The 17,065-nt window shown below is 41.0% G+C and overlaps 2 protein-coding genes and 1 pseudogene across 2 annotated transcripts in view; 1 reads left to right on the forward strand and 2 right to left on the reverse strand.

Moving 5' to 3' along the window:
- Nucleotides 1-372: 372 nt before the first annotated feature.
- LOC129378626 (OX-2 membrane glycoprotein-like) lies at nt 373-3,094 on the reverse strand. Its single transcript, XM_055058983.1, has 7 exons — nt 2,874-3,094; nt 1,954-2,292; nt 1,578-1,880; nt 1,458-1,496; nt 1,291-1,366; nt 1,163-1,201; nt 373-1,056 (listed from the first exon to the last, which is right to left on the reverse strand). Exons 1-7 carry the CDS (start codon nt 2,929-2,931, stop codon nt 1,029-1,031), a joined length of 882 nt encoding a protein of 293 aa, XP_054914958.1. The 5' UTR covers nt 2,932-3,094; the 3' UTR covers nt 373-1,028.
- A 1,879-nt stretch (nt 3,095-4,973) lies between these two features.
- Nucleotides 4,974-6,682, reverse strand: LOC129378766 (zinc-binding protein A33-like; annotated as a pseudogene).
- A 5,866-nt stretch (nt 6,683-12,548) lies between these two features.
- The window catches only part of filip1l (filamin A interacting protein 1-like), a 47,288-nt gene continuing 42,771 nt past the window's right edge, over nt 12,549-17,065 (forward strand). The window contains exon 1 of the mRNA XM_055059169.1: nt 12,549-12,712. The gene's annotated coding sequence lies outside the window, so the exon portion shown is untranslated. The remainder of the gene's footprint in view (nt 12,713-17,065) is intronic.

The following is a 17,065-nucleotide window of genomic DNA, read 5'->3' on the forward strand; positions in this document are numbered from 1 at the left end:
TAAACGCGAGTGTGTAGTGACAGTATTCTACATCAGTCAGATTTTATTTTTAAATTTTGTATTTAAATAGTGCTTTCCTTATTATGCAAATATCCATTATTTTTTCATCATTTCCCAGTATTCCTTTCAAACTCCATTCTTGATCTGTCCTTCCAACAGATTGTGTTGTGTCAGTTCTGACTGAGATTAATAAAGTATATTCATTCATTCATTTACAACAAAACGGCTGAAAAAGAACATAAAAAATAATGCACTTTTTTTTTTTACATCTATTTGAAGATACTTTGTTTTTCTTTGCCTGTAATTCCAAGTTTACGTAGTTTTAAATGAATGTAAAAGAAAAGAGACAAAAATCTTGATTTCTCTGTTTTGTTAAATCTTTATTTCAATATCAAATTTAAAACATTATACTTTCTGGCTTTACATCATGGAGTTACAAAGATTCAAAATATTTAAAGTCCTCATAGATTCACAGTTTCTTTTTGATCAACAGCAGCAACTTTGACATTTGTCTAATTTGTTATGTAGATGCATTCATTAACTTCAGTAAAACAACAATAACAAACATTCTCTATATTTTTTTGAAAAATAAAAAAAAACATTTTTAAAACAAAGAAATGTGAGACCCATTACTTCAAAAAAAGCAGGAAAACAATCAGGCAATACTTGAAGAGGTGCAAGTATGTTTTTGTTTTTAATGTTTAAGGACATGGTTACAAAAAATGTTTTGTCACCATCTTTGATCAAATTTGGTGGAAAAACCAAGAAAAGCATAACTGAGAACAACACAAAATCAGAAAACATTTGATGCTCTTGCACTTGTAAACACTGATTGTTGTTCAATGGAACAGAGACAAAAACTCGATTATCGGTTTTCTTCCTATTAACTTCAGGAATAGCTGCCTAATCGGTCAGATATTGCTGAGTTACCCAAACAAAAAGGTCAAAATTTAGTGTTCCTGTTGTTATGGCGATGGATATAACCCACCGTTTAGTTTTTGTTTTTCAGGTGATCGTTGTCTGAGGTTTTAGCTCGACGCTGGTGAGACGTTCATCCTTAAAATGAATCACAATATGTTAGTAAGACACTAACGGTCCTGGACATTGGAAACTGATGTTCTTTATATCATGTGAGGGAGGAATAGATCGATCAAATCCTTACTTCTGGTTTTCTGTGGAGTCCTCTGAAGGTTTCTTATTCCTGTGGTTGATTTAACAGTCAGCAAAGAAATGTTTTGAGACTTTAGTGAGGAAAAAAAAACTGAGCAACAAAACCACTGATGGACGTACCTTCTCTGAAATCTTATTCCGAGCAGGATGGCTAAACAAACCACGACTGCCATGAGAGCAGCAATCAAAGGCAATTCTTTAAAGCAAAAAAAAAAGAGAGATGAGATACATTTCAATGACAGAAAGAATGGAAAACTCCATATGCGGGAATCTCGACATGTACTTACGATGGGTGTGGCAATACGATCGACATTGTTTGACCAACCCTGACAAATGAGATTAAAACACGTAAAATAGACCAGTCACTGAAAAAGAATCCAACGAGAGCCTTCCAAACGGTTCCTCACCATCATCAGACGTCTCTGAGAGTCCAGGAACGATGACCAGCAGATCTCTGAGAGCAGCAGAGTCCAGTGATACTGAACATCCAACCTGTGTGATGTTGAGAGCTGAGAGCAGAGCTGTAGTGGTGGAAGTGATGGTACCGTTTGTGTTGGTCTCTCTGCTGGTGTTATAGTGAGAGAAGTTGAGGTTCTGATGGAGAACAGTCAGTGTTACCATGGGAACAGGTCGACCTGTGGCTGAACAGGTCACCACCGACCCTGGAGGAGAGTCTGATCTGCTGACATCAATGAAGGGTCCATGCAGCTCTGTGGAGAGAACAGAGATCAGGATTAATATCTAGTTGTAGAAGTTAAATCTATGAAACTTTCAGGTTCTCACCATAAACCTTCAGACATGTTTCAGCTGTCAGAGCTCCATCAGGATAGGCATTAAACAGACACAGGTAACATCCTGCATCCTGCTCCGTAACATTCCTGATAACTATCGAGATCTTCCGCAGTCCAGCTTCTGTAAACTGAACTTTATCTTTAAATCCATCATTCACTGTTTCACCAAAATACTCGCTGTAGGAAACAATATTCCTCTCTCTTTTCTCCAAGACCTTCTGCCAGGTGACCTGCTGGACGTCTTTAGTTTCCATCAGCTGACAGCTGAGAGGAACATCTTCTCCTACTGCTGCCAACACCGTCTGCTGGTTTTGGATCAGAACTGCTAGACCTGTATGAAGGAGATCAGATGACCTGTATCTGGCTTTTATGACAAATGTTTCACTTTTTGTGACAAATGTTTCACTTTGTCATCTCAAAACCACAAACTTCAATATAGAGTTGAATGTTGTAGATATGCAACAGTTGCAGCATGAATGAGCCATTTTGATAGTCAAAGTGGGCAGAAAGGTCCAGTAGTCATTAAAGGGCAAGTTGTAACTAACTGCTAAAAACGAGTTGATATCACATGTTTCACTTTTATTTGTAATGCAGTCAGTTGCACTTTATTGTCCTGTAGGGGTAATAAAGTGAAGCAGATTCAGCAGAAATGCATGCCACACTTTTCAGATTTATATTTGTAAAAAAAAAAAAAAAAAAAAAAGAATCTCTTGCATTAAATATGCTTGAGTTTGAAATAGGACAAAATGCAGAGCATGAAAACCTTTACATGCTGTAACAAATACAAGAAATGATCCACCGCCAAAACATTGTTCACTTGTTTGCTGTCATTTTAAAACATGATCAAAATACAGAAGTTAAAAACGTCTTTAATTTACAAAACTGTCCCCAGCTTAAATGTTGTGATCTCACCTTTATTCCAGATCCCCAACAGGACAAACACAACCGGTGCAGATGATATGATCTCCATGTGAGCCACAATTTCATCTGAATATTAAACACAACGAGAAGCTGAAGGAGTGAAGCACAAAACTGAAATAAACTAGAATTTAATTCTGATTCAAACTCTGAGCAAACAGCACAAACTATTTCAGGTTAAACGTTGATCTCGATTAAAATGTCCGTGCCACCAAAACGACTGTTTACTTTCACTTCCGGTTATGACATTTATGTCACGTGACTACAGAGTCAATTTCAAAATATATAAATAGATAAAATCCTAATATTAAATTCCAAGCCCAGTTTACACCACACAGTTTTCCCTAATGGACTTTGAGAAAAGGAAATGTATTTGTTAGATTATTTCTATTATTTATTTTTTGTAAATGACAGTTAAGACCTTTGACCTTGTGTTCTCTGTAAAACTGCTAGGCTAGACAGAAAGCAGTTTGAATCAATCTTGGTTAATATTGAGTTAATTCTCTTTCAGTGGCTTGAGATGGAAGCAAATTATACTGAAATTCAGCAATAATTTCAAAGATATGGAACCCCAGAGGCACAGGCAGATAAAGACTATCGCACAACCCTAACGCCAAATCAAACAGTGCTTTTTAATGATGTTACAGGAAATCAGAAAACACACATAACACAACAATAGCTGCTAAAACAAAACCAAATACATTCTGGTTTCCAGTTTAGTGAAATATACTCAAAAACCTAAAATGGGTACCAATAAGAAGGCTTCTTAATTTTGTATTTCTAAATTAAAAAAAAAAAATCTATCATTTGATCAATTGGTTTCTACCAATTGATCAAATGATAGATTTTTTTTTTTTTTTACGAATGAGAATGAATTATTTGTGTAAAAAGATTTGTATAAAAACAGTAAAGAACAGTAAATCAAACAATTCCTGAAAAGGAAATAAATAAACCACTAACATCTAAACAATCAAATTAGTCCCTGTAAACAGTATCTATTCATTGGTCAAGAACTTGGTAACGGGCTTTTATTCTATTAACTTGAGTTTAGCTGCCTTATCAGTTTGATCAGATATTGATTAATGACTGTTGGCATCAAAAACGTACCTCGACACATTCATACATGTTGGAGAAATACCAGAATGTCGTGTATTATTTCTGACATAGAAAGTATTTTTGTAATGACTCAAGGTAATAAGAAGTTGCACAATTCAGAGACTGAGGTCCAGAGAAACGTCAGGGAGCAAAAACAATCTTTAAAACATCTGCAGACAGAGAGCAAAAATACATTGCATCAGGCGAAAATCATTCTGCTAACGAACTCAGAGTTGCATAGTTGCTTTATTCACCTCTCTGATAACAGAGGCGGAGACTCAATCTTCTAAGAACAAACAAAAGAAACAAAGGAAAACAGACGGAACAGTTCAACCAGTTCACTATCAGCTCTCATATTTATATTTATACAAAACATTATACATTACAAATTCTGAACACTTTAGCTCTTTATCATTGACCATAAAAGCATTAAAATTCACATTTGTGGTAACATATGTTCAGATTTTTATTGAACAATACCACAGCTGAATAAGGCCAAACCGTAACCAAGCAACCGAAATCAATAGAAGAGTAATCAATAGATAAGCAAAAGACAAAACTAGATCCTGTTGAGAATTCTTCAAAATAAAAGCCTCCCGCTCTTCAAAATAAGTCATGCTTTGAATTTAATTACAGACACCATGATTATGATTAGTTACCTATATACAGTCAGATGTTATTATTCACCGAATTTAACTTGATTGTACATAATTGCAAAACAGACAAATCCCCCAGAATCCACCTTGGCTTTGGCCCGACTTGCTGACTACGCCCCGGTTCTGGTTGATGGGGGAATAATATTGTAATAGTCGATTTTAGATGATCAAATTTTAAATGACGTCGGAATAAGAAATAGCAAAAAGTTACACTAATATCCATCAAGTCAAGTCAAATTCTACATTTATAAAACATGAAACCAGACTGAAAAATAAAGAGATGAGACTGCTCACAGAAGTTTAGCTTTATTTAGTTAAAATGTGTTTCATGTCACACAGAAAATACAGAATACCTTCACCTAAAAGCACAAACCTAAAATTTACCTAAACTTTTAAATGTGTATTATGTTAAGAATTTATTTGCATTCCAACATTTTTTATTGTTAAATATAATAAGTGTACATAATAAAACTGATCTTGTTTGCAGGAGATGTTTTATAAAACATCTCTGCCTGATTCTGTCAGCTTAAAGTGGTTCATCCGGGTATTTTGCTGCAGGCAGTATCTTCAGTGGAGACGCGTTCTTGGTGCAAACGTAGGCGAACAGCTTCTCAGTGAAAGTGTGTTTGAAGGTGTGAAGATGATTGTCGGCGTCGAGGTCAAAAAACGAAACTTTCCCTTCCTCCCAGTCCAGCCGAACCCGGATCCTGTGGAGCTTCGTCACTGGCAGAACCGTGCTGGGAACCGCGCAGGATGTCGCCGCGTAGCTCCCATCGCTGAGACAGATCCCCCAGAACCCGGCCCGAATCTGTCCCTTTCTGGGGACGGACTCTGACAGCACACCCACACCCCAGAACTCCTCGGTTCGGACCTCCACATCCCAGCTGTGCGTCCCAGAGCTGAAGCCCTGGTGGCTGATGACGCAGTGGCGCTGCTCAAACCTCTCTGGGTTACCAGGAAGCTCCCGTCTCGGCCCAAACGTCACCGCCGTCAGATCCGCAGACACGCTCAGGTGCGGTTCAGCCGTGTTTGGGTCCAGAACCACCGGAGAGAAGGAGACCATGCGCTTCATGTTGGTCCAGATGTTGTAGCTCAGGTTGCCCAGATGCTTGGCCTCATCCACCAGCGCTCCTGGGAGAGGCTGCGGCTCATCCAGCGGGGGGCGCTGTTGGACTCTTCCCTTTGCAGCCTTGTAGTTCTGAATCAGCAACACATCCTCAGAACATCTGAACTCTTCTTCTGCTGTTGTGACGGTTTGTGAAAGATCCTCCATGTTCTTCCTCAGAGCCTCCATGTTCTCCTTCATCGCCTGCCTCTTCTGCTCCTCTTCCTCCCTCACAGCTCTGACCCTCTCCTCCTCTTCCTCCTGCAGGAACTGATGAAGTTTCTTAATCTGCTCTTTAATCTGCCTCTCGATTCTGTCAGCCTGGATCTTTATGTGTTCTGCAGTTTTATCACATTTTCCCTGAACCTGTCTGAATTGGGTCAGTTGTTCCTTCAGGGGCTCCAGCTGGTTCTGGAGCTCGTCTCGGCGGTCCTGGGCGGCTTCCTGGACCGGTCTGAAGCTGTGGCCGCTGTGTGCCTTCGAGTCTCTGCAGACGAGACAAACCGGCTCCTCGTGGTCCAGGCAGAACAGCTTGAGTTGCTCAGAGTGCAGACTGCAGAGGGCCTCCGACCCGGCCGGACCTCTCTGACCTCTGCCCAGGAAGAAGGCGAAGCACAGGTTCTTCATCACCAGGTCGGCTGGCGGATCCCTCAGCAGCGACGCCTCCCTGCAGAGCGGACACAGCCGGGTTGTCTTCTGGGCCCAGTCCGTCTGCAGGCAGCTGCTGCAGAAACTGTGCCTGCACTCCAGTTTCACCGGATCGCTGAAGATGCTGCAGCACAGAGTGCAGGTCAGATCCTTCTCCGACTGCAGCAGCATCTTCAGAACAATGATGCTGATCTTCTCTGAAAGATCCCAGTGCTCTGTTCTGTGTCAGCCGTACAGTCAAAGTTTTGTATGATGAGGAGGAGCACCGGAAGAAACGGCTGTGGCACCAGATAACACATTTCCAATGCAAACTCCACATCCACACAGATAAAACTCCTCTGACCTGATATGAAGGAGCTGAACGCTCTCTCTGTTTGAAATGGAAATATCCGTCCAGCCACCGTCTCTTCCAGCAAAGTCCAAACTGGTTTCATATCACAGACCAAAAATATTTCATTTTCAAAACCCCAAATCAACAAAAAGGTTGTAATTTTAAACTAACCCTGAACTATTTTACTTAAACACGGTTTCAATAAACCTCAAATTGTTTTTGCACATTTTTCTTGTTAAATATTTTTTGATGTTTTTAATGTTTATGCAGCTCTTTCGTACTCTTTGTGTTTTTAAAGAGCTCTATGAATATAATTATATCAGATTGGATTAAATGAAATTTACGCAAGCTGGTTAAAATATTTAATCTGTTCTCAGCAATAAAAGCAGGATGTAGCTTTTATTGCTTTATGTTTTTAGTCATTTTTTTATACAGTAATTAAAAGCAGATTTTAGGTCAGGGGTCACCAATGTGGGAAGGCCAAAACTTATAGTAACATGCTCCTCCAGTTTTTCACAAATAACTGCAAAATTCACACAAAAATCAACAGATTCCTCCATTTTTTTCTGATTTTATCAACATTTTTTTCTCAAAATTGGCCAAAAACATTTGGGTTCAAGTGACCACTGCTACTTGATGGCAAGTTATAGTCCACAACTGATAGAGCAATTAATAAAAGGTCACATTTAACATCATATAGTAGAGCAAATATCGTAAAAATTCATAACAAATATTTCAAAATTTATTTATTGATATTTTAACAATTTAATTGGTTTTTATTAATACGTTCTGGCACAACAGGGCCTTTAAGAACATTCAAATTTTTGATCCGGCCCCAAATGGAAATGAGTTTGATGTCTCTGACATATGGGATAAAACAATTCCAACTATTTGGAACATAAACAAGAATCAAGACGCCTGCAAAGGCGACCGTTCAGTTCGTTTACCCATCAACAATTTTAGTGATCTTTAGCAACAACCTGAGCTGAGCAACAACCTGAGAGCCGAGGAAGAAGATTTGCAACAAAAACCCGTCACCGTTTTCCAAGAAAAGGAGGAAAAGTCAACCTGGTTAGAGATTTAAATCAAGAGGTTTCTTCAGAGGAGGGACTCTCAGGATAAACTTTACCAGGTTGTTCCACGGATCCTGAATCCAAGGAAAAGAACAAGATCTCTGGAGAAACCGGCCTGGAGGATTTGGACCATCTAGATATTAAGACCATGCAGAATGGTAAAAAGAAGAAAACTAAATTTTCAATTTGGAAAAGATTGCGAAACCTGGTGGGATTGAAGAAATCAAAAAAGAAAAAAAGTGACGACAATAAAGAACATATCTAATGTTCCTGGTTTTGATATTTAGAGGAGAAAGACGTGCAAGAAAGGAACTGAGGGCCGGAATCAGACGCATGCAGGGTTGGGGTGTCATGTGACGCTCCGTCAGGAGTGCTCCAGTTCCCCCACATCTCCTAAAACATGCAGGTCAGATCAGTGCAAATCGCCCCCAAAAACTCCAAACACATGTGCAGTTTTATCGTCAAACTTGTAAAATGAATTGAATCATCCGTACGCTGGACATTTTCCCTCCGCTGGTTCAGTGGTAGATGGCACATTGCTGCAACACTCAGCTCTTTATTCATAGCAACGTGTTGATTCAAGAATTAAAATTTCTTCTTTTAATAGTAATGATTTCTTCTTATTTTCACTGTACTTGTGCTTTTATGGTTTGCCCTTTAGTTTACCTTTTCTACTCGCTTTTTATATTAAATTGGCCTGAATTGTAGCTCGGTATACTTTGTTTAAACCTGTATTTTAGAAAAGATTGACAAAAGGATCATTCATCTAGGACAACTGTGGCTCTGTGGGTAGAGTGGTTGTATCTATATATATCCGGGGTTGGGTCGTGGGGGTAGCAGCTTCAGAAGGGAGCCCCAGACTTCCCTCTCCCCAACTCTTCCGGGGGAACCCCAAGGTGTTCCCAGGACAGCCGAGAGACATAGTCCCTGCAGCGTATGGACGTCCCCGGAACACCTCACCAGGGAGTCGGACAGGAGGCACCTCAACTGGCTCCTCTCGACGTGAGGGAGCAGCGGCTCTACTATGAGTCCCTCCCGGATGGCGGCGCTTCTCACCCTATCTCTAAGGGAGAGCCCAGTCACCCTACGGAGGAAACCCAGATCTCGTTCTTTCAGTCACAACCTAGGAGGGAGGTGGGATCAAGGAGGTCTTTGAAGTATTCTGCCCACCAGCCCACAATGTCCCGATTCGAGGTCAGCAGCGCACCATCCCCACTATAAACAGTGTTGGTGCTGCACTGCTTCCCCCTCCTGAGACGCCGGATGGTGGACCAGAATCGCCTCGAAGATGTGCGTTAGCCTTTCTCCATGGCCTCTCCAAACTCCTCCCACACCCGAGTTTCTGCCTCAGCAACCACCCCAGCTGCATTTATTGTAGATATTCTGGACTGAAACTTCCATACAAACCTGCAGGTGGAACTGATCCGAGGGAAACAAGCTGCTGGATGGTTCTTCATGAGGAAGATGATGAAGAGTCTTCCAGTTTGAATCCTTGCCTCCGCTTCATTCAACTGAAGAAAAAGATCAATTTAGGTATAGTTTGAAGCAACTGAAATCGTTTTTTTAAAATCCAAAGCTGTTTTTTTAATAGTCATTGTGAAGCTGTGTGAAGTATTGTTTTTAAGATACAAAATTTTATTTTCTCTCCAAGATGTGCTTTTGAGTTCCTTCCTTATTTTCTTCCTCCACCTGCAAATAATTGCATTTTTTTCTGACAGTTGTTTGATTTGACACTGTTTTTGATGCATCTATTGCATAAAATAGAATAAGCCTGCCTCTTTATTATTAAACTGAATTTAATTTCAGATCTTTGTGTAACTTTTCTTCAGGCTGACTTAGAAAGTGAGCCGTTGTTGTTACAGCTTGTTTTTCTAAACTAAAGTTCTGCTTTGTTTCCGTTCATGCTGAGTAGCCGGCCTTAGAAAATATCTCCCTTTGCTTTAACCCCCGAAGACAGACAGACAAGCAGGTGCTCAGCCCCAACGCGAGCCGGCTGCACTAACACCCGGCTATCTTTAAACTTCCCCGCTGTCCCTCATGTTCGCTGGAGCTCCAGGAACTCTGGAGGAGAGTGCTGAGTCGTAAATACCTCTGTTTTTAAACTGCGCGCTCCCAGCATGCTGACAAGGGTCAGGGAGTGTACGTGGTGGGACAAACCGCTGCTTTTACCGCTCTGGCAGAGCGGAGTGGAAAACATTTACACGGTTTAACGCCACAGCTTGCAAATCACACCGCAATCAAAGCTAATTAAAATGTCATTTTCTCGTCTTCTTCATTCCTCTCCGGTGTGAGATCATTTGTCTGATGTAGAAAATATTTCACACATTTTGGCCTCATTATTACTCTCAACTGAATATAGTGGCAAATTAACCTCATCTTGCTTGAGTGGCAGCAGATATAATCAAGTTAAAATTTTCCTGCAGGCATTTATCAAGGCATTTTTGAATGGCATGTTTTCTTGTTTTTCACATTTGAAGGGAGCTGAACCTTATTATTAAGAAATATTTATATCGGCGGGAAAGAAGAGGTCATTAAGTACTAATTAAAACACTTGTTTTGCATCACAGTCACATGATCAACAACCGGATGTTGCCACAGGCAGAAACCATGAAGAAGATAAAGACAGGAAGTGCTTGGAGGATTGTGGTGTCATGTTTTAATTGACTTATCATGTGAACAAACTTACTGAACGATTAATTTGAATTGTTTTACATCATTAATGTAAATACTGCAATTGCAAAATGTTATTTTTTTCTGCCTCAGCAGGATAGTGACAAAGTTTTTCGCTCTGTTTTTTTTTTTTTTACTGTGACATGACACTGCAGTGAAATACTAGTTTTCATCAAGGCTCTTCTAAAGTCATCTTTTAGAAGATGACTTCATATGAAGGTCGCTGATTCATAAGCCCGTCCCGGTGACAGACAGATGCTGCAGGCTGTCATTTCACTTTCTGAAATGCCTCGTGCTGCGGAGCAGCTCTCCTGCGCCAGGGAAAGTGTCCTGAAAAAGGCCTTTCCAGCTGCTCTGACCCGTAAAGCTTGGACCGTCCGGAGCAGGCAGGTCGTAAAGGGAATGACAAAACAGCAGGGACAGGTGCTGCTGGTCTGTGCTCCGACGTGGAACATGGAGAAGTTTTCAATTTAGACATCCAAAATCAACAACATGAATATGAATGGAAGGTTTTCCCGTTATTTTTTTTTCACTCTCCATGTTTAACGCTTCAAAACAATTTACAGGCGATGAATTTGATTTTAAAGCTTTCATTTTTACGATGGGATAAGTGATGAAGAAAATATTGAGTTTTACAAAACGCCCTCAACTGCCTCAAGTTTAGCTTACAAGTGTCATGACCTGTAAATACGGCAACAGATTTAAATGATGATGACATGTTGATTTCTGGCCGCAGGTTTATTTATAATCCCGCAGCTAAAATAGATTTTTCGAGTTTGAAACAGGAGGCGATCCAAAACTCACCAGCCGATGGGATGAAAACGAAGCATCAAATCTCATCACGTAATTTTTTTTTTCTTTCTGAAGTTTATTTTTCAATTCATATTGAAGCAATTTGCACATTTGTGAAAAGTGAGTCACTGTGAGTCAAAGTCGGAGGACGTTTCCATGGTTACTTTCCGTTTCGACATGATGTTGCGTTTCCAGTCAATTCAAATTTCGAAATTTGATTTGACAAAGAAATTGAAATGGTCTACACTTTCATTTAAGAATTGAATTTCTTAAGCACAGCCAGCTGCAGCAGGAATTTAGAAAAGTAGCAGATTATTATTGGGTTTTTTTTTGTAAAATGGTGAGATATAATTTTGGACTTTCACAAAGTTGACCTACTTCAGCCTCTCTGTGTTTAGATGAGTGACTTTCCCTGGCAGACAGATCCATTTGACAAGTTATTGCTTCCATTTAGGTTTTCACATCCAGTAGAAAGTTCACCTGGTTTAGTTTCTCTTTGATTCGGTGAAAGACATTTTCCCCATTTAAACTGTTGAGGTCAAAGTCAAGTTAATTCATGCAGCATATTTCCAACAATTTGTGTTTTACAAGCTAAAATTCAGTTAAAATAAATTAAAAGCAGTGAAATTATGCATAAATAAGGTGTAGTTATCAAGTATCAGGGTGTAACTTCCTCCTAGTTTTGTCATCTTTTCTTTCTTTCAAAGATAAATGAAAGATCAGACATGAATATGTGAATAGTGAAATAACTTTAGCATTTAATATGCTGTCCCAGTTCTTCATTGCTGTTTGTCTTGAACGTTTTCATCCTTGAATCGATCACGATATTTCAAAACCCCAACAATGGGAGCTTCCACAGAATCGCTGAGTCACGTCTCTTCTTCCGTTTCTCGATGAAAAACAATCATTTCTTCCAAGACCTGTAGAAAAAAAAAACTACTCTGTTCTGCTGTGACGTAAACTCACACCTGAATAAACGGGTCAGACCAAAGAGTCGTTTGAAGGTCAGGAAGTCCGATCCACAGGTCAGAACCTGTTTGCGTCCTCTGGAGGAATATCATAAAAATACAATCTGTGGTTCAACAACGGCTGTAATTTTCTTTGGACTCAGATGTCAGCAGGCTTTGACTGGACCACAGCCTTTTTGTTGATAAAACCACGCTTGTACCTTTATTTGGTGGCCATATGGCAAGTGCCTGGGAGGGGAAGGGCAGCCGCGTCTGAAGGTGTCAGAGGGGAGGGTGGTTTAAATTTAACCGCAACAAGGCAGATATCTGCAAGACAGCCCACCCCCTTCTGGTTGCCTCTCCTCTCCCACAAACACAGAGCCAGACGGCGGCAGCAGCACACACGCAGCATCCTGTCAACCTGGTACTGGCAGTAGAGGATAACAGAGGACAAGGCGCTGAGGAGGTGTGAGCTGCAGGCTGCAGGGAGGCACTGCAGAGGCGCCGCAGCGAGAGGTAAGGCTGGAGGAAGCCGGCTGGGCGTGTTTTTGCTGCACCGGTCGAGACGGACGCATGGCCGTGACAACAGGGACAGGAAGTGAGCTGCACCGTTTTACTCAGCAGGGAATCCGTCTGTAATTCTGCAGGTTCTTGAAGTTGAGGGATCGTGAGCGGGGTTATAAATCCGACATTGGCAGCTTTTCTTGTCCGTTCTTGCTAATTGGACAGATGCAGATTAGACTCATGAGGAGGAGGAGGTGGTCCTCCTTAACCTAATGGGATTGAATTGACTCTGATGAGTTTGAGAGAATTTTGATTTCCACTGTGCCGCCTCTCAACTGGAGAGAACGAGTGAAGGAGAACATGATGATGTTCAGGCTGCTGGCTGCAGTCAGGGAGTTTCCAAACGGCAGCATACAGTGAGCGGGAGCAGCGAGGGCGCCGGCAGAGGGAGGTCAGGTTACGGTTCACAGCACCCACAGCTCAGTTTGGAAACACTCTAAGTCCGCTGGAGGTCAAATGTCAGGCCAAGGGACTATTTTTCAGCACAGATCCACAGACCCTCAACTTCATCTCCAAGGTTTTGATACAAAGGCCGCAACTTGGAGTGCACTACGTTACCCAGAATACATCACAGACACTGTAAAACATTACGGCAGTATCATGCTGTGGGACTGTTTAACGTCTAAAATCTGCAGTGCCTTAAAATGAGCTCAGAAACACTTATAGCTGTATGTTTTAATAGTTCAAATAGTTGCATCTTCACTTACAGAGCATGAAAATAAATAAGGAGCATTTATAAAAATAAGGAGTTAAAATGAGAACGTTTTTTTTTTTCTATTTTTGTTGAAATGTGACATTTTTCTGCTTTTAACAAAAACTAGAAAAATGTCTGTTTTTTGTTATGTACGTTTCGGATTTATATTTTAAACCCGAACTGTTAAAGAAGAAAGATCTTAACAGTAAAACCTCTATTAGATGAGAGCGAATTCTCCGGAGTTCTGGCGGACTTTAGCTCAGAAGCAGAATTAAAATAATGACATAAACCATAAGTCGTGTTGTGGCCTTTCATTTGGTTAATCTGAACGGAGCCTCCTGCTGCCACGCTAAGACGACTCAGAGGCGTTTGGGTCGGATCGTATTTGCACTTTTCTCCCTGATTTGACATCATTTCACAACCGGATCGTCTGCAGCGTTCAGGTGACGTTCTAGAAAAATCCGGTCTTAGATGGAGAACAATTGCGAATTCACCGAGTCACCAGGAATAAAAGCCAAATTCCACTGCAGTGGTTGCATTCAGTTTAATCATCAATTATGTTTTGCCTTCAACGTATTTCAGTGTTCATGAATGATATTCATGGATGGATGGATGGATGGATGGATGGATGGATGGATGGATGGATGGATGGATAAAATTTAAAAAACAGGATATTTGCCCTGTCTGATAGTAGCTGCAGGATCATCAATAACTCCTTCCAAATTTTTATGAAAATCATTTATTTTCATTTATAATATGCTGATGAACAGCATATTATTTTGCTGTTCATCATTGAGAAACGACGTCAGATTTCAATTCCAAATAAAAGAAAAAAAAACTGGTAAAAGATCAACTAAACTTATTAATATTTGCAGAGAATTTCCTTTAATATTTATACTTACACATGCTAATGGAGCTTTTTCATCTTTAATCCAAGTAAGCTTCATTAATTCTGGCTAATTAGTCTTATTGACTGCCTTGTCAATAAGACAAATTCATCATTCTTGCAACAGATGATAATGGCTTCCATAAATAATCATATTTTACTTCATAGTACATTATAAATGCAGATCAGGCGTTTCTGTGGTGAACCTTCCCTACCTTTTGCGCTGTGAGGACACTGACAGATTGAGGCCAGTGGGTCAGAGGTCATTGACATGAACCTCCCGACACCCTGAGCTCCACCAGGTGGAGGAGGGATTAGAAGACCCGGCTCAGGAGGCTTTACTGCTGCTGGATTCAGTCATGGAGTGGAGATGAACTTCGTCCTCCGTCTCAGGATCAGCAGACAAACGTCTCTTTGCTCTCGCTTTAGAACCAGGAGGAACTCCCGCCAATCGGGTCAAACACGAGGGGATACACAGCTGGGCTTTCCCTCACAGAACTGCAAGCCACTGTTCTATAAACATTTCTATAAATACAGACAGAAACAGCGGTGTTGTTTGACTTTAGACGGGCTCTATTTCTCGCAGCACGTCCTTCTGCTGTCAAGCAAATATCAGCTTCACCAGCAGGCCGGTACAGATCAGGTGCAGTATGCTTTCGTGGAAGCTGCTCTTGTGAGGAAAGGTGAGGACAGGGAAACGTCTAAGGCCGACCGATTTGGATGGCATGTGACTTGGCTAACTTTTCCAGCGGTAACATGATGGCATCGTCAGCAGAAACATCTAGACTCCAGCTGCTACCAACAGAAATATTCCCGTTAGTCTGCCTTGCGCTATTCCAGTCGATTCTCATCTCCCTTCACTGCTCCATCTGGAGAAGAGACAGTGGAGATTTTATATATCTCCACTGAAGTTTATTTCACACTTCAGGTTGCAAAAAACACTATAAAAAAGTGTTTACTGTGAAACACTTTTGCATAACTGTGGTCCCAAACCAGTGGACTAAGGTTTTGATTCTGCTGGAGGTTTCTTCTTGTTAAAGATGAATTTCTCCTCTCCACTGATGCTACATGCTTGCGTGGTAAAACCAAAACTCGTTGCAGGCTGCTTGTTTCCTTAGAGCTGTCATTAGGAGGGATGGTACAGTGAGGGCGGGGCTACTGCCATGAGGGCGGAGCTACCGGCGCCACACAACACAGTCCACTGATTGACAATGTGAAAAAAAAGTTCTTGAGTGTTTTGTAAATTTAGAAAAACAGAAAACCAATAAATCATGTCATGAAGCTGAAAATTGAGCAGTTGAAATATTAGCACATGTGAACTTTCTGCATAAAATCATAACTTGCTGCGGCAATAAAAAAACATTTCAAGCTGCTTGTAAGTGTTAAATTTGAGTCATCCGTTTCAAAAGTTCAGCGGATTTGTTTCAGTCTGGTCACATTTAGACTACAGAAGGGAGATTTGCTTGAGATGTTTGTGCTTCCGTTCAGCAGCCCATCACGCACCAGAAAGGATCCTGCAGCGCAAACTTTCTCATTATGGAAGTGAGAGTGCTTTTAAAAGAAAATGTGCTGGATGTCAGGGTGAAGCTCTGCATTATGCCAAGTGAGGGCGCTCTGTGAAGTACAACACAAAATATTAACTTTTAACAATCACGTTTTTTTTTTTTTTTTGGCATTATGATGTCTGGGTAAATGGAATCACAAATATTGTGCAACATTTCACCCCAAATGTGCAATTTATGGTTATAAATGGGCAGTTGCTTTGATGCATAACCATGGCAACAATTAGCAGAACTAGCTACGCCCACGATGCGTTACCATGGAAAACAGTCTGCTGCCTGGATGCTAAGCTGTTAGCATTTAATGACAGCGATGAGAGTGTCTTCAGACAGAGGCTTCCGCAGGCTGGTTGCAAGGCTGACTGCTACTGGAGCTCCTTGCTGCCCACAGCATCACCTTCCAGAGACTCTTTGAAGTTACTATGACAACATTTTATTTCCCTTTGGGTTAAATAAAGTAACTTCGGATGTGATCATGAAAATTTCTCTAATCGTCATTTCTGGCATTTCTGTCTCATTTATTGTACAAATACACACTTTCAAACTTTTTCTACTGGTAACGTGGTTGCAGAACCCAACATGGTCCTCTGCTACAATTCACAAGATGCTGGAAATTCAACTGGTCCGATTTGAAACCTGCCACAAAGGATGATAGACTTTCCAGTTCACCCAAACTCAGTATTGATGATGTGTTTATGAAAGACACACAGCGCATTGCTGTCAAATGTTCGGCTCACAACATTATGTAATGGCTGATTAGCGAAGCCAAACAAGCATCCTAGGAAAGCATACCTAGCGGGCCGGGCTTATTTTCTGAAAATGCGCTGCATAAACAAAGCCTTGAAAGAGCTCTCCGCCATGCCGCAGCCGACGCTGCTATGTCTGGGACGTTTTCCCACCCGGACTGGGACCTGGTTGTGAAATTCGTAGCAGGAATGTGCAAAGCATTCAGAGGGCGGCAGGATTCTGAATATGCACCAGGAAGAATCAGTAAAGCTATTTGCTTGGAGCGTAACTGTCCAATTGTTGTCTGTCTTTGTGTTTGCCGTTGCTATAGGTGTTGACCCGGCTGAGATGAGAGGGCTTAGTGTGGCTCTGGGAGTCTGGATGTCTTGACAGGGTCAATTATCAGGCTATTTTCTGATGACCCACTGACATTTTCCCTC

The sequence above is a fragment of the Poeciliopsis prolifica genome, unplaced genomic scaffold (genome assembly GCF_027474105.1).
Source record: "Poeciliopsis prolifica strain line A6 unplaced genomic scaffold, Auburn_PproV2 SCAFFOLD053, whole genome shotgun sequence".
NCBI classification, from domain to species: Eukaryota; Metazoa; Chordata; class Actinopteri; order Cyprinodontiformes; family Poeciliidae; genus Poeciliopsis; species Poeciliopsis prolifica.